The sequence below is a fragment of the Geospiza fortis genome, unplaced genomic scaffold (genome assembly GCF_000277835.1).
Source record: "Geospiza fortis unplaced genomic scaffold, GeoFor_1.0 scaffold372, whole genome shotgun sequence".
Lineage (NCBI taxonomy): Eukaryota > Metazoa > Chordata > Aves > Passeriformes > Thraupidae > Geospiza > Geospiza fortis.
This window is the reverse complement of record NW_005054767.1, coordinates 54815-77234: the sequence shown is the minus strand read 5'-3', so window position 1 is coordinate 77234 and position 22420 is coordinate 54815. Positions and strand designations below refer to the sequence as shown.

Genomic DNA, 22420 nt, shown 5'->3' with positions numbered 1-22420 from the left:
AGTAATTTGATTGTATTAAGTTGTTGTAAAAATAATCTACTTGATTTTAGGTATAAATTTTAAAGGTATGACTCTTAAGAAATCTCACAATGATGAAACTGATTAAATTAATTCAGAGGGTACAAGCCATGTTACAGAATCATAGAATGCACTAGGCTGGAAAAGACCTTTGAGATCATCAAGTCCAACCTATGACCTAACCCAACAGCTCCTCATCAACAAAACCATGGCAGTGAGTGCCATGTCCTGTCTTTTTTTAAACATGTCCAGGGATAGTGACTCCACCACCTCCCCAGGCAGACAACTCCAGTGTGCAATCACTCTTTCAGTGAAGAATTTTTTTCTAATGTCTAACTTAAACTTCCCTTGGCACAGCTTAAGACTGTGTCCTCTTGTTCTGACAGTGATTGCCTGGGAGAAGAGACTGACCTCCACCTGACTACAGCCACCTTTCAGGTAGTTGTAGAGTGTGATAAGGTCTCCCCTGAGCCTCCTTTTTTGACAGGCTAAACAACCCCAGCTCCCTTAGCTGTTCTTCATAGGGCTTGTGTTCCAAGCCCTTCACCAGCCTCGTTGCCCTCCGCTGGATGTGTTCAAGTGTCTCAGCATCCTTCCTAAACTGAGGGGCCCAGAACTGGACACAATACTCAAAGTACTCAAGTACTCAGTGTTTTAGCTTGACAAAAATATTTGGTTTGTCATTCTCTTCTTACATGCTTTTACTTTAAAGAATTAAGAAAAGAATCTCTACTGTATAACTCCTGTGTAAATTAGAACATTTTCCAAAATTATTTATCCCCTCAGCTTTGCGTATGATTCCTTGTTGATCACCCAACAGGTATCAGAGATGACAATGGAGAGGTAACAATTAAGGCCATCCAAATCTAGATTAAATGTCTAAAGGACTGTCTTTGATGCAGGTGATCAGAAAATGCTTTGTATTCAGCTACTGTTTTTGTACAGTGGTGGTACCCAAAATGCATCTTTGCTTTTACCTATAAATCTCTTCTAGTAATTAAAAAAAAATTAAAATGGAGTTTTAGTATTTTAACAAGTGAATCAAAAAATCCTTCTGAGAAATTACTTGCTTTCTTGTCTACAGTATTGTGGTGGCAAATAGCAATAGAAATAATGTAAGATTTAGATGAAAATAAGTAATAGCACAAACATTTCTTGAAAATACCACATTATTTTAAGAAGGCACTAAAGCTTCTGCTTGTGGTCCCATAGTTTTTTAAACAAGTAAGAAAAAAAAATTTCATAATGGCACCAGTACTATTTGCAGCTGAACAGACACACTGCCGTACAACTCAAAACAAAGCTGTAAGTTATCATAATATCATATAAATGTACTTACATCTGGAAGGAGAAAAATAAACAAAAAAACAAAACAACCCCAAAATAACCCAGTAAGCTAACTTATTATCTATAACATAGCCATGTTCCTTTTTGGAACAGAAAAGTATCATGCATTGTTCAAGTACTTTAAAAGAAATCATTATTTTAAGCATAACAGTAAGAAATTGTTTTAAATAAAATCCAAGAATCTCAAGAAGTAAGCAAATGAAAAACAAACTAGTCAGTGAGCATTTAACATAAGAACCATAAAACTGTGTTTATGTTTAAAAATAATTTTCATTTATAACAGAAGAAAATGTGTACATTTATGCACCATTTTGAAGCACATCAAACAGTACACATTGAAGGTTTTGTAGATTTTTAACCTGAAAAGTAAGTCAATACAAAATACATCAACAATCAGAACTTTAAACAATCTTCGATGCATATATTCAGCTTTTTTTTTGATAGTACATGTTTACATCTTTCAGTTTCTACTTATTTGTAACAGAAAATGGCAAAACTTAACATACATCATTTTACAAGTAAGTACAGCCATCATGGAGACCCATGGATTTTCAGACATGAATAGTTCTGATGTCATCTGCCTTTTCAGGGTATAACTACTGGTCTGTGCTCTCTTGCTTTACAGCAAGAAATAGACAAAACTGTCACTAGAATTGGAAGAGCTACTAGTACTATTACCATGTTCAGGTTGATTACGTTGATATTTTTTTCCTTGTTCTGGGAAATAAAAAGTTTCAGATTTCATCCCTTAGTTGAATCAGTGGTCCATTTTTTGCTTTAAACCTCTTCCATTTTAATTGAATGGTTTTCGTCATTTGGTTGATAGTTCCCATTCTGTTGTAGTTGGACTTCACCAATCCTTTCTGTATCTCTATTGCCTACTTCCTTGTGAGTTTCTGAATTCTGATCCTCTTCAGTGTGATCTTTGTCCTACCAAAGATAAAATCATTAAAAAAACCAAATTGTCTTAGCATTACAAGATACGACTTCCAACCAATTACTGATATTTTGAATGCCTCAATTTTTACACGCCTTGTTTCAGCAATTTTCAGAATAGAGGTATCAGGTGTTTTTAAAATTTTTAAATTAAAACATTCTTTTAAAGTCTTTTTTTTTTGTAATTGGATGAAGTTAGGCACTCATAATAACCTGTCACCCAATAAATCATTGCCATAAAGTGATCTGTCATTATGATCAATATTCAGGTAATACAGAACAAGCAGTATCATGGCACCTATGAGAAAAAGCTCCAGAAATCAAGACTTTAACATATGTTAAAAGTAAAACAGAATTGCAATTTTTCTTTTATATTTTTTGTCAGGTAAATTTTAAGAGAGTTCTTGGGTAAGACAATTACTTAAGCATGTGGACAGAGTCACCTAAATCAGCTGTTTTATAACAGTTGAATAATTCTGAGTACCACAAATTACTCTTTAGAAGCATGCTGGGTTTTTAATGATAAATTAAACATTTGAAGATGTTTCTTTTCTTAATCACATCACCTTCTATTTTGCAAGGGAAAAATCCCATACTACTCTTTCCTTAAATCTTCAGTTTTATTCCTGCAGAGTCAAATATGCAGTCCAGGACCAAAGCAACCAGGGAGAGGCTGAACTGCAGAATGAAAGTTTATTAAAAATCTTTTCAGATCAAAAGCCTGTGCTGGTTTTGGCTGGGATAGAGCTAATTTTCTTCATAGGAATTAAAAGATGGGGGAAGGAGGAGGAGGGGGGGCATTCTGAGCAATGGTGTTTGTCTTCCCAAGTAACTGCTACACGTGATAAGGCCCTGCTCTCCTGGAGATGGCTGAATACCTGCCTGTGTATGAGAAGCAGTACATTAATTCCTTGGTTTGCTTTGCTTGTGTGAGCAGCATTTGCTTTCCCTATTAAACTGCCTTAATCTCAACCCACAAGTTGTCTCCCTTTTAGTCTTCTGGTTTTCTCCCTCATCTCATCAAGGAGGAGTGGGTGAGAGCAACAGTGTGGCGCTTAGTTGTTGGTCAGGGTTAAACCACAACAGACAAACTAACCCTGAACCCTGCTGCTTAGTTATACAATCTCCTTTATGCCTGCCCATACAGATAGGCAGCCAGTCAACTCCTAACATATGTCACAGAACAGAAAAGAGAAAGAAACCGAAACAAAGTGTTTCAGTAACCTATTCACACAAGCTCCATCAAGTGGCAATACTTTGATAAAGAAAATGGGGGAAAAGAAGGGTGGGGAAAAGAAGGGTGAGGGAAAGAAAGATGAAGAAGGGAGGAAATTCCAATAATTGTTCCACTTGTAGCACTCCACTGTTTATCACCTGGTCACACAGCTTACCTTCAAAGTAGTGGTGCTTTTGTCAGATTTCTCCTTTCCCTCTTTTACTTTACTAATTTTTTTCTTGAAGTGTTCCCTTTCTTTTCTTTCATTATTTGTATCTCTTTCTCTTTTTTTCTCTTTCTTGTTTCTGTTTAAGAAAAATTTTACTCAAATCAGAATTTGATCCCACAGCAACAAATGTACTACCAATGCATACTCTGACTGTACTGTACAGCAAATTGTACAATAACTATGAATGTTGGTATCCTGGTCTGCTTTCTTTCAGAAAGGTTCAGTCACTTTCAAACATAACAAAAATCCCTTCACAAAGACAAGGGAAAAGAGCTAAAGAATGCACGTGTCCAGTATACATGGTATTTGCAAAGAGCTAACAGATTAAAAACTCTCCAGTTGAAAGCATACCAAAGATCAGATCCATAAAGGGCTTTTTGGTCTGTTTTAACTTAGAACTGAATCATACTGACCAATTTAAATTATCTGAGATGACTAATGAAAAGGCAGTAAATCAATGAAAATACTTCCCAAATTGTTTTCAATATATTTATCTGCATCCACTTTTGAGTGTTCTGCTTATTGAAAAATAGACCTTTTCCTTAGGAATGAAAATTACTAAAGAGCTTTTTCCAAATTAAAAAAACCAAAAACCAGAAGAAACACAAATTGAGTTAGCTTATTTCATAACAGTTATCTCTATATCATATTTCAGTTTAAAAAAAAATACTACAACTTTTTTCTCCTTTACTGCTCATTAACTTTTATGTTTATAGCAAACTGACCTTCTCGGAGAAGGAGTTTGTGAAGACTTTTTTTTGGTTGGTTTAGGAGACTTGGAGATACTTCTACTCTTCCTTTTACGTCTTTCTCTGGAGGACCAAGAAATTCAAGATCACCAAAGAAGAAAAATAATAAACTCAGCAACTAAATAAAACCAGAAAGCTCTTAAAATGATCTGACAGAACTAAATAAATATTCCTGAATATAACATTATCTATGACTAATAGTATATGAACCATATAAACAAAAAAAAAAAAAACAAAACACCAACAAACATGTTTCAGTGTGATAGGAAAGGAGAGAAAGGAAGTGAGAAGTAGGAAAAAAAAGTTGTGTCCTTCCTTTCAGATTTTAGTTTTATGCTTATCCTTACATGCTTGTACTTGTATGTGATAACAATGGAAACACACTGTATTCACTAATCCTGTACTAAGTTTCTTCAGTCAGGAAAAGAATACAATTGAATGAAAAGAGAAATTAAGACAAAAGGCATAAACTTGAGCAATACAGACTTCAAAAATTAACATTGCAAGATTAAGATCACTAGAATTCCAGTTCAGTATGACTGACATTTAATTCTTGAATATATAAGCTAGCATTCATATTGGTTTAGTAGCAAGCAGTGCAAAATGAATCTCAAGCTGTTGTCAAAATCAAAATGAAAATGTTAATATCAATTGTTTTCCTAGCAGTCCATGCTCAGCAAACCTATGCATTATTCTATAACACACTGAAGAGCTCTTAGTATTTTACAAAACAGCTGTTTTATACAGATGTCTGAAATTTGATGAAGTTGCTGTTATGGAGTCTGATCTCAAATAGAGCAGAACATTAAATAACTGGTTGCAAACATACTGAGGCACATGTTAAAATAAAGTAAAAATTTATCAAGTAAAAGCTTCATTTAACATAAACATACTACCTATCTGTCAAAGATGACTCTTTCCTATCACCTCTTCATAAGGCAGGAAAAGCAGACAGGAAGAACCAACAAAGACAACAGGGAAGTTAAAAACTAATTGTCAGGGCATTTTAAGACACAAGTTACACTTATGCATACCAGCTTTTGCAATTCCCATTTGTGAGAGTCTGTCCGAATTTTCCCTCATCTGCCTCACGATCATCATTTGGGGACCACTGAAGAGAAGACCCCCCTGTCTTCTCTGTAGGAGAAAGTCACACACGCCACAGGCCCGAGACCTGAGAACCTGAGAGCACAGTGCTAAGCTATTGTTCACAGGTGTTGTTTGCTGTATGCTACACTGAGCCCAAAGAAGGGGGCACCGTGCCCTTTTTGCAACAATAGCCTTGGAAGCTGTCCCACCTCTCGGCCTGGCTGGACTTCTCTTGAGTTCTGGGTGGTCCCCTGCAGAAGACCCCTCTCACTCGTTTGCAACCACCGTGACAGACAAACTGAGATGTAAGAAGCCTCTCCATCAAGGACTGAGACATGGAACCTCTATGTGAAAAGGCCCCTCTCCTCCTTCCAAGGACTGGGACTGAAACCCCTAACCCGGGGGAGGTGTGTGGGGGGAGGCAAGCTGACCAAAGCGAGATGTTTGCCTGCAGGTTGTGACCACTGGACCACGAAAACAATGGCTCTTATTTACTGCTGAGAACATGGACTACCTGTTACATCTATTCCTTATTGTATCTGTTTCCCCCCCACTCACAATTTTCAATAGAATTATCATATTAAAAACCTCTGAGTTAGCTAGAGATTTTGAGATCTCCCCGATGTAACAGGCGGATCCTCGACTAGACTGGACCAAAAGACTTCGTCTCTACGTTTGGTAGCCTCTTTCTCTCTCTCTTTTCTCTCTCTCTCTATCTTTTTCTCTCCCTTAATCCCTCTATCGCATTTTGCTGTGGTCATTCAATAAAGGTGCATTTGTTTTGATTATCACTGCAAACCCCCTTGTACCGTGTCAGTTCTTTTTGCACCCTGAGATCAATCCACGAACCATCACGAACCCCGTTCGTACAGACGGATCGTGACACCACTGATTTTCTTTAATATTTAGGAAGGCCAAGAAAACAATAGTTATTAGATAAATTACAAAAGCATAAATTAAGATATACCTAGTATCACTATTTGGATTCATACTGACAGTATCATCTAGCTTGATCTCCTGATGCTGCACAGGACAAAAGTTCATAACTATTTTTTTCAGCAAGTTCTTAAGTTTGATTAAATTTTTGGTAAACAAAGATATAAAGTGGCCTCAAAATCATGGAAAGAACTTCCACAATCATTGATCAGCTGTTCGCTGGTTAACATGCACCTCATTTTGAACATCCTTACATTTATCATCACCTTTTTTCAAATGGGGACATTGGAAATTAATATATTGTTCTGACAGTGTTCCCACTTGGTCTACATTGAGCACATACCCTTTATTTTGTTTTCCTGCATACATATCTGTGAGCAACCAAGTAAGCACCCTAGTAATTATGTTTCAACTAGAAACTGTTTATTCATTGAATCTAATTTTCAGTTTCTGCTTTTCGTATTTCAAGTTAAAGAACTACAGCTGTGTCTGACACCATTCCTACCTCTATGCTACATTTGTCTACAAAAAGATTTTTGTGCGCCTGTTTTTATTCACACTCTTAAGGAACACTAATACAGCAAAAATGAAGGAAAAATAGTTCAAAAAATTTGATACTGACTTTGTGACTCTAAATCATACACAGAACTAACATTCTTGTCTCAAAGGAAAAATTCCACAGGGTAATGACAGGAGCCAACTTCCTGTTGATTTAAATAAAGTTCACTAGAAATCACACCAAGATTTGCCTAAGACCAACATTAGGTCTAGCGGTGCTAGAATTTTTTGAATTCTGAGACAGACAGAAGCTCTAAGACAGAGACATTTCACAACACCTATCTCCAACTAGTAGAACTTGGAAGAATGATGGTAGTGTGGAATAAGACCCCCTCTACTCCACTCTCGTGAGTGTTGAGTAATACATTCTGTGCAGGTAGTTCAGTGTGCAGATGCAGTGCGAGCTGCAGATTAAACTCTGGGTGGTGGGAAACAGCGTGAGCCCCAGGAAGAGGCTGTGAACTGGCACTGACCTTTTGCACAACAAAGGGCACAGGGACCTGTAGCACCAGCCAGGTGATCGGACACTCAGAGACACAGCAGGAGCTGAGGACTCAGGAGGAAGACCCCAGACTACTGTGCAGATAGACTGGAAGGATATAAAAGCCCAGGGATTCTGTTGTTCAGGATCCCTCCTTGAAGGCACCAGCTTGAGCTGTTTCTGTGTTACTGCACCATGAATAAATTAAGGAATCAGATGTCTGAGACTGCTATGGGAAACCTGGGGTTGAGCTGGTAACAAAATCATATGAGAGTGAGGTGTGTAAAAAACACACAAATCTTGCTTATCAACAACCTGGACAAAGGGATAGAATGTACCCTCAGTAAGTTTGCTGATAATACTAAACTGGGGGGAGTGGCTGATACACCTGAAGGCTGTGTTGCCATTCATCAGGACCTTGATAGGCTGGAGAGTTGGGCAGACAGAAACCTAATGAGGTTCAACAAGACTAAGTGTAGGGTCCTGTACCTGGGGAGGAATAACTCCAAGGACCAGTATAGGCTGGGGCTGACCTACTAGAGAGCAGCTCTGTGGAGAAGGACCTGGAAGTCTTGGTGCATGACAAGTTGACCATGAGCAAGCAGTGTGCCCTTGTGGCCAGGAGGGCCCATGATATGCTGGGGTGCATTGGGAAGAGTGTGGTCAGCAGGTTGAGGGAGGTAATCCTCCCCCTCTATTTGGCCCTACTGAGGCTGATAATGGGACCCTGGAAAATGCTAAAGATAGATTCTGAAAATGTTAGGCTTTGTGTTTTCTCAGATCACTGCACCTGCATAAGCAGTATGATAAATGATATAATTGTTAGATGTGATGATTGTTTAGTAATTAAATATAATTATTATATAATCATAGGAAGAATCATGAGAAACTATGTTGGAAACTTAAGGGGGGCTATGCTTAGCTGAAATCTATGTATACAATAGAACAATACAAGTTTAATAATTAACATGAAAGTTATATAACGATAGAATATAAAAGCATGTTGACCTCGAATGTATGGCAGAGTCAGATTTGAGGTGAAAACACCCCGATTCCCAGAGCTCTTAATAAAAGCACCAGCATATAATCGCTTATGTGATTATGTGTTTCTGAATGCTAACAAGGCCACATCTGGAGTTGTGTGTCCAGTTCTGGGCTCCTCAGTACAAGAAAGACAAGGAGTTACTGGAGAGGGTTCAGTGGAGGGACACTAAGATGATGGGGGGGTCTGGAACATCTCTCTTATGTGGAAACACTGTGGGAGATGGGCCTCTTTAGTCTAGAGAAGGCTCAGAGAGGATATCATCACTACATATAAATATCTCAAAGGTGGGTGCCAAGAGAATGGTGCCAGACTCTTTTCAGTGGTGCCCAGTGACAGAACCAGGAGCAATGGCCATGAACTAAAACACAAATAGTTCCATCTCAACATGAGGAAGAACTTCTTTACGTTGTGGGTGGCAGAGCACTGGAACAGGTTGCCCAGGGAGGTTGTGGATTCTCCCTCTCAGGAGACATTCAAAACTCACCTGGACGCATTTCTGTGTAACCTGCTCTAGGTGACACTGTGTTCCAGTGCAGTCTATATCAATTCACAGCAGATTGTGGGGCTGTGTTTCCACCCCTGGGGCAGTTGGTTCCAGGTGTATTGGATTCCCCTCCAAGTGAAAGCAAACTGTGGCCTGCACTCTGCCGCCAAAGGGATTGAGAAAAATGCATTAGTGATATCAGTTGTGGCACCATTTGGCTGCTTTTTATTCCAGCTCATATTGAAGTTCAAACATGTCTGGAACAGCAGCACTCAGAGGTGGTGTGACTTCATTCAGGCCACAATACTCCACTATCAGCCTCCATTCCACATTAAACTTTCACACTGGCCATATGGGGCTGTTAATGGGTGAGTGGGTCCTACTGATCACTCCTTGGCTCTGGGTGGGAGTTTAAGAGTCTCGGTTGGTGCAATATTGCCGCTGATGCACTGTCCTGGTAGCAATTGGTATTTGCTCATCTTCAACCTGCAGCAATCCCATGATGAAGGGATCTTCGGAGAGGTCAGGCAGGGTGGATAACTGTTTGATTTTTCTGTATTTACAGCTATACCAAAAGCCCATTGATACCCTTTTGGATCCTTGAAGCACCTTCTCCTGAGGTAGTCAATGCCAAAGATACAAGGTGCCTCTGGGCCAGTCACAATGGTATGCTTTTCCCATTTGTCCTGTTAAACTCACCTCAGCCTCTAATACAGACAACTCCTGGCCTCCTCCTGTCACTCCAGAGATGCAGATGGATTCCACACTGTTCTGCCTTGATGGCATCAGTGTGCACTGTGCACCGGTATCTACTAAAGCTTTATACTTCTGGGGATCTGATGTGCCAGGCCATTAAATACACACAGTCCAGTATACCCGGTCATCCCTTTCCTCCTCCTGGCTGAAGGCAGGGACCCTCTGTTCCTGGTCAGAGTATTCACTGTCTGACCTTTGGGATGCCAGATCAGAAGTGTCCTCACCAGGGTTAATGGAAGTGATTTCAGTTCTCTAATGTCTGGGAGATCGCTGATTGCTTTCTTGTGTCTCTGCAGTAATGACACGGAGTCAATTTGGATGACCCTTTCTTAACAGCTCTCTTCCCTCTCAGTTCACAGACATGGCCTTCCAGTTTAAAGGTGGGTTCACCATCCCACTTCCTCATGCCCTCTCTCTGGTCACACAGAAAGAACCAGAGTTCGCCACATTGCCTGAGCTTGGGACTTCTCTCTGACCAGAGCAGGAGAGGACCAATCTCTTGGGCTGCCCCTAAAAGCTGGGGTGCTGGCTTGTAGGGATGAGGAAGTATCCAGTGTTTCTTCTACATTTCAGAGCCAGGAAGATGCCATCTCTACAGTTGGTGTATCCATTTGTGGATAATACAATGATACCAAGCTGCTGGAATATGATGCAGGGGTGCTTTCAACCACCTTCCTCCACATGGACATTGTGCAAGGGACATCCTCTGGATCTTTAGGGACTCTGTCACTTTTTAGATCACTATAGATGGTTTCCAGCACTGCTACTTCTCTTAAGTACTGGATACCTTTGTCTGTAGCGGTCCACTTGGCTGGGGAGCTCACAAGATCTTCCTTAAATTGATATCTTGCCCTCATGCTTGAGACAAGCCATTTCCAGAGTCTGCAAATTGCTCCTTCCTTTCCAGTTCCTCTTTCAGTTTTCTGATCCTTAGGAAGGCATCCCAGCTGTTGGGCTTCATGACCTTCTACTGACTGTTGGCCCCATTATCTCAGCACAAAAGCAGCCAGGCAGAAATACGCTCACCTTGCCGGCGACTGTAATCTTTTTGCAAGTCTCAAAGTTCTGATGAGGCCAGGAACCAAGTTGTGGAGACCCTGGGGGGCATCCCCTGGGTTGGAGGGACACAAGAAGCTTCCCTCAAAGCTGTTCAGCCCCACTGGCTCCTTTCCCTGTTCCTATGTCCCTGAGCCATTCCCTCCCTATTCCCTGATTGGCCCTCATCTTTGTACTGCCCCGAGACCAGGTTCACCCCCTACCCCCTGGGGATTGAGTAACCTAGACCATATACACGTGTGGGCTTTGGGAACTCTGAACATCTCACTGCGCGGCTGAATTAAACATCTGTGAATATTATGCAAGGGCCTTTTTACTTCTTTACCCTGGACTTAACTAGCAGCAATTCAGGCTGCAACACCAAGTAACTTCAGTTTCCCGTTTGATTTGCCTCACTCCTTTCAATTTCTTTGTTGAAGGGCCTGCCTCTTGATCTAATCCCTCCTTTCCTACTGTTACTTCCTCTTCTTCCTCCCTTACTAATTGGTAGTATGAGCCTGCAACTTGCCTTGTCCATTTTTTTGTTTTCACTACAGGGCCAATTACTGTAGTTGCTGTAGTTTGAGTCCCTGTCTCAGCCATAGTGTCCTCAAATGCAGTTTGGATTCCTGCATCAACTATAGTCCTGTGAGAGTATTGAACAGTGGCTCAGTAGGTACAGGCCAGGCTCTAGTACAGGGCAAGAAGCTGCTGGTTTTCATGGGGGTAAACAAGGCACCCTTCTATCAGTTGACAGGTCAGTTTATTAGGGTTGTTTACCTGTTTGGGTGTAAAGTCCCAGGCAATGGGAGGTGATAACTACCCTAGGAACCTGATCAAATTTTTCCACAGGGCAGATTTTCAATAGCTCTTCACATAAAGGTTGTTTTCTCTTATACCAGGATGATGACAGATTGTATGAATTCCATAGTGAACCAACAGTATTAGCTAATATTATTAATAGTATTAAACAGCTTACATAAGGATGAGCAAAGACCATGGAAGTCTGCAGTACAAAATCATTCACATCCACCCTGGGCAGGGAGAAGGAGCTGTATTCACTCATCATTGTTTGTCTTAACATGTTCCCAAATTTAGCAAAACAGAGTGATAAGCAGCGCAGCTGACAAACACTGTGTCCCGCATAGGAGCTTACTACTTGAAAACTACTATTTACCATTTACTATAGCATGCAATATATATATGTATAACTGCCTTTATCTTATCCCACATTTGGGCGCTGAAAGGACTGTAGTGGTTTGACCTTGGCTGGGTGCCAGGTGTCCAGTAAGCTGCTTTATCACTCCCCAGTGGAACAAGGGAGAGAATAACATGGAAAACAACTAGTAAGTTAAGGCAGTTTACTAAAGCAAAGGAAAAAAAACAAGCAAAAGTTTGTGCATGCATAGGCAAAGGAGAAAGTTAATCTCTACTTCTCATCAGCGAGTGATGTTCAGACACTTCCCGGGAAGCAGGGCTTCAGCATGTGTAGTGGTTGCTCTGGAAGGCAAACATAGAATAACAAATCCCCCCTGTTCCTCCTCTCTCCCTTAGCTTTTATATCTGAGCTGACATCATATGGTATGTAATATCCCTTTGGTTAATTTGGGTCAGCTGACCTGGTTGTGTCCCCTCCCAGGATCTTGCCTGCTCCCAGCCCCTTGATGGGGGGAAGGAATGTTAGAGGGATAGTGCTTCTCAGCAGTAGCCAAAACACTGGTGTGTTATCAATACACTTCCAGCTACCAATGCTAAGCACATCACTGTGAGGGCTGCTAAGGAAAAATGAACTCTATCTCAGTCAGATCCAATACAACCTGCTTTGGCAGAAGGGTTGGACTAGATAATCTCCCGAGATCCCTTCTAGCCCTAACAAGTCTGTGATTTTGTGTAGGGAGTCAAGTGGGGCATCCACAGGCATTTGTTATATTAGATATGGAGCCACTGGTCACAATGTTGCTTGGTCTGTTCATGTGGTTGTGGTACCTCAGCTGTGGAAAGACTGTCCAAGACAGCAGACAGATTTGAAAGACTCAAGAGAGTTAGAGAGGAAATGTCCCATGCCCCACCAGTATGGACCACAGTGTGCTATTGAGAGCAAGCACCCCCCTGCTTGAGAGAGAGGGTACACACCACAAGGTAACCTGTGGTTTTATCTGTGTGCCCATGGAGAGGACATGAGGAAATGGGATGGAAAACCCACCTCTGTCCTAGCAACACATGTACATGAGTTGAGAGGAAGGACAACCACTGCAGGAAATTCTTTAAGGATAAATGTCACTCTAGTTTCCAGTGAGCAAGTCCTCAGACAGAATAGAAGGGATGATGTTACTTCTGATACTCTTGAAGGGACCTCCAAGTCATCTTTACCATAAGTGAGCAATGAGTACTATGACCAGAACTAGAGGCGCCTTGCCTCCAGCCAGGTGGAGGAAAGGGACAATCGGATCTATTAGACTGTGAGCATCTGATGGCCTTGCACATCAGACCCACAGGAGTATAAGGCATTAGTTGACATTGGTGCACAGTGTACCCTGATGCCATCAAAATATTTAGGGGCAGAATCCATCTCTATTTCTAGGGTGACAGGGGGATCCCAACAGCTGACTGTACTGGAAGCTGAAGTGAGCTTGACACAGAGCAAATGGCAAAAATACCCCATTGTGACTGGTCCAGAGGCCCCATGCATCCCTCACACAGATTACCTGAGGAGAGAGTATTTCAAGGACCCAAAAGGGCATCACTGTGATTTTGGGATAGATGCTGTGGAGACAGTGGAAATTAAACAGCTGAATACCTTGCCTAGTCTCTCATAGAACCCTTCTGCTGTGGAACTGATGAGGGTTGAAGAACAACAGGTACTGATCCCTACCACAACAGTGCACCGTCAGCAATACTGCACTAACTGGGACTCCATGGCCCCTGTCTGTGAGATGATTTGTGAACTGGAGACCCAGGGAGTTGTCAGCAAGACTCACTCACCCTTTAATAGTCCTCTATGGCCAGTGCATAAGTCCAATGGAGAGTGAAGACTGACACACTATTGTGGCCTGAACAAAGTCACACCACTGCTGAGTGCTGCTGTGCCGGGCATACTGGAACTTCAGTCTAAACTGGAGTCCAAGGCAGCAAAGTGGTGCCACCATCAACATTACTAATGTGCTTCTCTCCATTACTCTGGCAGCAGAGTGCAGGCCACAGTTTGCATTTACCTGGAAGGGTGTCCAGTACACCTGAAATCAATTGCCCCAGGGGTGGAAACACAGCCCTTCCATTTGCCATGGACTGATCCAGACTGCACTAGAAAAGGGTGAGGCTCCAGAACACTTGTAACACGATGATATCATCATGTGGGGCAACACAGCAGAAGAAGTTTTTGAGAAAGGGGAGAAGATATTCCAGATTCTGCTGAAGTCCAGTTTTGCCATAAAGCAGAGTAAGGCCAAGGGACCTGCTCAGGAAATTCAGTTTTAAGGAATAAAATGGTAAGATGGACATCATCAGACTCCAATGGATGTGGTCAACAAAATAGCAGCTATGTTCCCACCAACCAGCAAGAAGGAAACACAAGCTTTCCTAGTCACTGTGGGTTTTTGGAGGATGCATATTTCAGAATACGGTCAGACTGTAAGTCCTCTCTACCTTCTGATAAGTTGGGTGCTAAACAACAAGAAGCTTTTGAACAAATTAAACAGAAGATAGTTCATGCAGTAGCCCTTGGGCCAGTCAGGACAGGACAAGATGTGAAAAATGTGCTCTATACTGCATCTGGGGAGATTGGTCTTTCCTGGAGCCTCTAGCAAAAAGTACCCGAGAAGATTTAAGGATGACTCCTAGGGTTCTGGAGTCAAGGACACAAAGGATCCAAGGCCTGTTACACCTCAAGTGAAAAAGTGATACTGGCAGCTTATAAAGGGGTTGGAGCTGCTTCAGAAGTTATTGACACTGAAGCACAGCTCCTCCTGGCACCCTGACTGCCAGTGCTAGGCTGGATGCTCAAAGGGAAAGTCCCTGCAACACACCATGCCACTGATACTACCTGGAGTAAGTGGATTGCTTTGATCACACAGTGAGCTCGAATAGGAAACCCCAATCACCCAGGGACCTTGGAAGTCATCATGAACTGGCCCAAAGGTGAAAATTTCAGACTACCATCAGAAAAGGGGGAGAAGGTAAAATGTGCAGAGGTGGCACCACCATATAATCAGCTGCCAGAAAATGAAAAGCAATACACTCTCTTTAATGATGGTTCCTGCCATATTGCAGGGATACATTGAAAATGGAAAGCTGCCATATGGAGTCCTATGCATCGAGTCATGGAAGCTATTGAGGGACAAGGTGGATCAAGTCAGGTTGCAGATGTGAAAGATGTCCAGCTGGCTTTAGATATCACTGAATAAGAGAAATGGTCAGCATTCTACCTCTGCACTGACTTGTGGATGGTAGGAAATGTTCTGTGGGGGTGGCTGGATCAATGGAAAAAGACCAATTGTCAGCAGAGAGGTAAACCCATCTGGGCTGCAGAATTGTGGTATGTCGCAGACATCTTTTTGTGAAAATCCTTTTCTTGGGATTTTTTCTTCCTGAGAAGCTGAGAGGCTTCAGGAACAAAATGTAAACAATGGTTATCTGCTGCTGTGGAATGCAACAGGTCTATCTGTGATTGGTCTCATGTGCTTGTTTGTAATTAATGGCCAACCACAGCAGAGCTAGCTCGGACAGAGAGTCTGAGGCAGCTGCCTTTGTTATCATTCTTTTCTATTCTATTCTTAGCTTAGCTAGCCTTCTGAGATGGAACTTTTTCTTCTATTCTTTTTAGTATAGTTTTAATGTAATGTATATCATAAAATAATAAATCAAGCCTTCTGAACATGAAGTCAACATTCTTGTCTCTTCCCTCACCTGAAAACCCCTGTGAACATCGTCACAGTGGTAAGACACTGCTGCCTGGATAGAGCAGTAAATGTACATCATATAGATGCACACGTACCCAAGAGTAAGGCTACAGAAGAACATTGCAACAATGGACAGGTGGATCAGGCTGCCAAGATTAAAGCATCTCAGGTGGATCTGGACTGGCAGCATAAGGGTGAATTATTTCTGGCTTGATGGGTCCATGACACCTCAGGTCATCAGGGAAGAGATGCAACATACAGATGAGCTTGTGACCGAGGGGTGGACTTAACCATGGACACTATCTCCCAGGTTATCCATAGCTGTGAAACATGAGCTATGATCAAGCAGGCCAAGCGGGTAAAGCCCCTGGTGGACAATGGTCAAAATATAAACATGGGGAGGCCTGGCAGATTGATTACATCACACTCCCACAGACCCATCAAGGCAAGCACTACATGCTTACTATGGTGGAAACAGCCATTGGATGGCTGGAGATGTACTCTGTGCCTTATGCCACTGCCCAGAACACTATCTTGGACCTTGAAAAGCAAGTCCTGTGGTGACATGGCACCTCAGTTAGAATTGAGTCAGATGATGGGACTCATTTGAAAAATAGCCTCATAGACACCTTGGCCAGAGAGTATGGTATTGAGTGGGTGTATCATACTCCCTATTGTGCAGCAACTTCTGGGAAAATTGAATGGTACAATGGACTGTTAAAAACCACATTGAAAGCAATGGGTGGTGGGACCTTCAAACATTGGGATCTACATCTAGTGAAGGCCACCTGGTTAGTTAACACCCAAGGCTCTACCAATCAAGCTGGCCCTGCCCAATCAAAACCTCCACATACTGTAGAAGGGGTTAAAGTTCCTGTGGTGCATATGAGGAACGTGTTAGCGAAGACAGTTTGGATTAGTCTTGCCTCAAGCAAAGGCAAACCCATCCATGGGATTGTTTTTGCTCAAGGATCTGGGTGTACATTGTGGGTAATGCAGATGGATGGAGAAACACGATGTGTACCTCAAGGGGATTTGATTTTTGGATGAGAACAGTCGGTAATATTGAATTGTATAATACTGGTTGCTGAATGACACTTCTACTGTATGCTATAACTACCATGGACAATGAGGATGGACTGCTCCAGATACACCAGTCGTGAGTTCCTGATACAACTTGCAATCAGCCAACAGCACACCAGCCCTCCTGCCCTAGAAGACATCTAGGATGGACAGAACCCACAGTCATGGACTAAATTAACTTAACAGACATCTTGGAGGGACGGCCATTGACTATGAAAATTATATTTGTGCTTGTGTATATTTTATATATATGTATGTATATAGGTAGAAGGTGTAGGATTTGGGCATGAGTATATGGTATAGATTAAGGGGTGGATAATATCCTGATTCCAGCCAGGATAGGGTTAATTTCTGCAGTAGTCAGGAGGGCCGGTTAGTTTATACCACCTCATTGCCAGGGGTGGGGGAAGGAGGTCTCTTTTGGGGGTATCATGGTGGAGGTTCCCCTATTACTGGGTTCCATGGTGAGTAATGAGAGTGATTCAGTGAATCATGTCCTCCTTCTTGTACATTGTTATTACTACTGTTGCTGTTACTGTTAGTTTTCTTATCTCACTGATGTTACAGTAAACTGTTCTTATCTTGATGCATGATCTTTGCCTTTTGTGCCTTCAGTTCTCCTCTCAGCTTGCTGCAGGAGGGAGGGGGAGGGGGGAGTGAGGAAGTGGCATGTGGTTTGGAGTGTTTCAGTGGAAACACTAAATTGGGAAATACCATTCCTAAACTATGACAGAGGGGACACAACTAGGACAGCTGACCTGAATTGACCAAAGGGATATTCCATATCATATGATATCAGCTCAGATATAAAAGCTAAGAAAATGGGGAAGAAGGGGGAACATTCCTTATTTACAATGTTTGCCTTTGTGGAAAGATGGCTGGGGATAAAATTAGAGGAAACTGAGAAGTTATATTCACATCCTGAAAGAAGTTATAAACAGTATGGAAATTATAGGCTAAAATACAGTTGCCACTCCCTGGATAGAATGCGGTTGGCATGCTCAAGACCTATTCTACGATAATTCCCCACACCCACAATCCGCAACCATAGCACCTGCTAAAGGGGATGGAATGGAGGGTGGAACCGAGTGGACACACTGCAGCCAGGCTCTGTTGAAATCCTTAGAGGGAGGGGAACTCAATGGTACTTTGCAGCTGATAAACCAAGTAGCACCTGTCAACCAGGGGAGATAGGAAAAGATGTCCTGCTGCTGAGCCATCAGCTGTGTTGAAATTGCTCTCCTCAGATGAACTTGCTTCATTATAGCCTAATTGTAATATTAATGCATACCACCATCCCACAGTTACCCATCTCCAAGGTGCCATCACACCTCACTGGGCATGTGCTCTATATTTTTTTTACTGTATCTTTAAAAGCAAAGCGACAGAATTTTATACCAAGCAGTAACAAAGGTATGTATGACTAGAGTCACTCAAGCTCCACCTAAACGTAAAGAAATAATATAAAAGTAAGTGGAGAATGGGAGAAAAGTTAGGGAAGACTCCATTGTAACTGTTGGGATCAGTCAACAGTTTGAACCTGTCTTTTTCCCCATAGGGATGCCTATTGGGTAAGAACCGTACTCTGCACACTGAATACTTTTAATGGGGATGAGAGCTTGTCTGTGTATTGCTTTGAATACATTTTTGCAGATACCATCACTGACAATCCTTGAACCTTAACCTGTCACAATTTTATATTAATAGTGTTATTCCATAAACTGTTAGTGTGAGTCCTTCACAGGCACTGACAGTGGGTAACATAAATAAAGGGGAAGACTTGCTGAGGGGTCTCCCTTATGCTGTTGGTGTGTTTTCCTAAGTCAGTTGAGTCACCCTCCAATCCAGTTGGACTGTTCAGTGAAGGGTCCCCCTAACAGGATGCTGACAGACTGGTTGGGCACTGGGGTCTCAGCTTTCCTGGGGCACTTACAGACAAATTAAATACTAAGCATCCCCACACCAAGGGTAGAGGAAATCTCCCTTTTTAACGTGACAGCCTTCCAGAGCAACTGCTACACATGCCTTGCTTCCCAGGAAGTGGCTGGATGGGAAGTAGAGAATTAATTTTTTTTCTCTTTGCTTGTGCGCACACCAACTTTCACTTTTGCTTTAGTAAACTGCCTTGTCTCAACCTATCAGTTGTTCTCCATCTTATTCTCTCTTCCTGTCCAGCTGAGAAAGAGGAGTGACAGAGCACCTTGGTGGGCACATGGCATCTAGCCAAGGTCAACCTACCACACCCATAATGGTAATTGGTGAGTGATCTCTCCCCTTTCTTATGTCAACTCATGGTATTTTTCTCCCCCATCCAGTTGAGGAGAAGGAGCAATAGAGTTGCTTAGTGAGCACCTGGCATTCAACTTAGGTCAGTCCAGCACAATTAATTATCTAATTCAAGACTCCTGATACATACATGCAGAAATAATTTTCAAAGCTAACAGAACTACCTCTACTCTGTGCAAGTAGTCAACCCATGAAATAATGTTAACAATGCATTAAAATAGGAAGCTGTATATGTTTAAAGAAACCACAATATTTTGCCCATAAACCTCCAGAACAGCATGGACATTTCATATAACCCAAACAGAATGTTCAGAAACCATTACAGCTTTTTCTGCATTATATGAACCATAAACTCCTGAATTTTGAGGGCTATGAAAATTTTGCTTTTGTCCAGGGAAGTGATTATTATATGTAGAACTTTTCCCAATTCATCCAGCATTTCATTCTCTCAAGGTAACATAAAATTTTCTATCTAAATTTGTCACATGATATTATTGAACTCCATAATTGCTGAAGTATTTGGAAAGCTTCTGAACTTAAGTTAGCTGCTATGCTTTTGAATATGCTTGAGTTAGTCCAGTTACAGAGCTTAAAATCAATCTCAGAGTCTCCTTTTGCTAGATTGAATTTACCCAAACTTCCACCCAGTTTACCCTCCCTCACAGGCAAAAACAGCTAGATTAACCTTGACTGCTTTCCTGTTTGCTATCAGCATGGTTAAGAAGTGTTAATTTGTACTTGTATCTGGACATTTAATCAACTAACAAGGCATCCTTATTTTTCAACTGAGATACATACATTCACTTTCTGAATGGTTAGTCAGCCAAATAACATGCTTGCTTCCTGCTCTTCAGCCATCCAGCCAAGAAAATTCATTGCATGCCATCCTTTAGGTGGCTAAGTGGCAAATACTACCATCCAACTGTTCATAAGCCCAACAAGTTCCGTTACAGACCAACACTGTACAGTATGTAAGTAATGAAGAAACTATGTACCAGTGACTCAAACTTTCATTAGGACAAAGATGGTGTTTAATGTCCCTCTATCATAAGTTTTGGATGGCTTCAGCACAGTGAAATGGCATAAGAACCATCTACTTACTGTCCTCAAGGACTATACTATACAGTAATGTGAAAGGCAAGTATCAGTTGCCCAACAATAAACTATTTTCCAACAAGCATCATATAGAGCTCTTTGGAATGGATTTTATTTTATAGGGAAATCTAAGAAACAGAAAGAATGCAAATTGAATTGGTAAGTGGCATGGTGATACTGATAAATAAAAATTAGGATGTGCATTTTACATCATGCATCACTGTACTGACAAGTCCAAAAAAGCATTAAAAAATTCTAAACAAACCTGCTGGAGCTACGAGATCTTCTTGAAGAGCTATAGCTTCTTGGGGGTGTTCTGGATCTCTTCTCTTTCTTTTTTTTATCATCTCTCTCTTTTTCTTTTTCTTGCTCCTTCTTCTCTTTCTTCTCATCTTTCTCCTTTTCTTTGTCCCCTTTTTCCCTTCTGTCCTTCTCGCCCTCCTTGTCCTTAATCTTCTCTCTATCCTTTTCCCCCTCTTTCATAACATCATATTTTTCCTTGTTCTGGTCTACCTCTTCTCTGTCTTTTTCCTTCTCCTTCTCCTTGTTCTTTTCCCTGTCCTTGTCCCTGTCTCTATCCCTATCCTTGTCTCTAACTCTCTCTCGATCTTTATGCCGTTCTTTCTCCTGGTCCTTCTCCTTGTCCTTATCCCTGTGTCTCTCTTTATCTCGCTCTCTTTCCTTTTCTTTGTCCCAGTTTCTCTCCTTCTCTTTGTCTTGGTCTCTCTCCTTTTCTTTGGCCTTTTCTTTTTCCTTGACCTTTTCTTTGTCTCTTTTTTTGTCCCTGTGAAAAGCCAAACACAAATCCATTAATTAATATTTGAACTTTCCAATAAAATTACAACTAACTCTTTAGCATACATTAATTATTCAAGACAAAATATATGTTTCTGTTAAAAAATAGTAATTATTCAAAATTTTCATTTGTCATCCCTGTTCACCATGTGGGAGAGGCTATATAGATAGGAAAAATTTGGAAACCAAATTGGGGAAGAGGGGGCAAAAATCAAATCAAACAGTGATTGTCAAAGTGACATCATTACACTTTGAAAGAATGTCTTCTCACCTCACAGCTATGTTACCATACATACATAATTATCAGGAGTGAGACAAACTCTACAAATTGTAAACCCATTCTTTACTAAATGGATGTACATGTAAAATGGACTGCAGATTAACCACACCCATGTGAATATTGACAACTGACTGGACTGAAGTCTTTATTCTACGGTGTTCTCTCACATAAATATCTTTTAACTGCTTGGAAATCCAACATCAGTCAATACACAGAAACAAAAAACTGTGATAAAATTTCACCACATTGCCTCAAAAGGTAAATGTAAGGTAAAAACTCAACCAAGACGATTCAACTATCTGTAATGCCATTATGAATTAGAAAATTATTGAAAAATCAGTAAGACCACAAAAACAGAAGCAAGGTAACAGAACAAGTCAGCTTCTTTGTGATAGGGAGAATGACACATGTTCATAAAAACAGTGAGAAAAAATCCACTGGATGTTCTAGTACACAAGCCAAATAAAAATTAATTAATCATAAAATTATAGATTATGCTGAGTTGGAAGAGATCCTCAAGGATTATCAAAATCCAGCTCCTGGCCCTGCACAGCACCATCCCCAAGAACCACACCATGTGCCTGAGAGCATTGTCCAAATGCTTCTCTAACTCTGACAGGCTTAGTGCTGTGACCACTTCCCCGGGGACTGTGTTCCAGTGCCCAACCACCCTCTGGGTGAAGAACCTTTTCCTAATATCTAACCTAAACCTCCCCTGACAGCTTCATGATGTTCCCTTGGGTCCTGTCACTGGCCACCAGAGAAAAAAGATCAGTGCCTGCCCCTCCGCTTTGTGATCAAACTGTAGATCATGATGAAGTCTTTCCTCAGTCTCCTCTTCTCCCGGCTAAACAAGCCAAGTGACCTCAGCTGCTCCTTGTATGGCTTCCCCTCTAGACCCTTCATCATCTTCATAGCCCTCCTTTGGATGTTCTCCAATAGGTTTATATCTTTTTTACATTATGGAGCCCAAAAGTGCACACAGTTAGATCACAGCTTTGGCTGGCTGGATGTCTCAGGGATGGTTCTTTTGGTTTTGTATCCCGGGGTGGTCACTGCTGCCCCCCCCCCCCCCCCCCCCCCCCGCGGCAGCCCAACAGGGGAGGG

General features: G+C 41.5%; 1 protein-coding gene across 2 annotated transcripts in view; it reads right to left on the bottom strand.

The window, feature by feature from the left end:
- Positions 1 to 480: 480 nt before the first annotated feature.
- Positions 481 to 22420, bottom strand: part of LOC102036510 (splicing regulatory glutamine/lysine-rich protein 1-like) — a 73297-nt gene continuing 51357 nt past the window's right edge. For both annotated transcript variants that reach the window (XM_005431123.2, XM_031065417.1), the window contains 4 exons: positions 20504 to 21022; positions 4472 to 4558; positions 3693 to 3822; positions 481 to 2295 (listed from right to left, as the gene is read on the bottom strand). In XM_005431123.2, coding sequence (XP_005431180.1) covers positions 2143 to 2295; positions 3693 to 3822; positions 4472 to 4558; positions 20504 to 21022 — 889 coding nt within the window. In that variant the 3' untranslated portion in view covers positions 481 to 2142. The remainder of the gene's footprint in view (positions 2296 to 3692; positions 3823 to 4471; positions 4559 to 20503; positions 21023 to 22420) is intronic.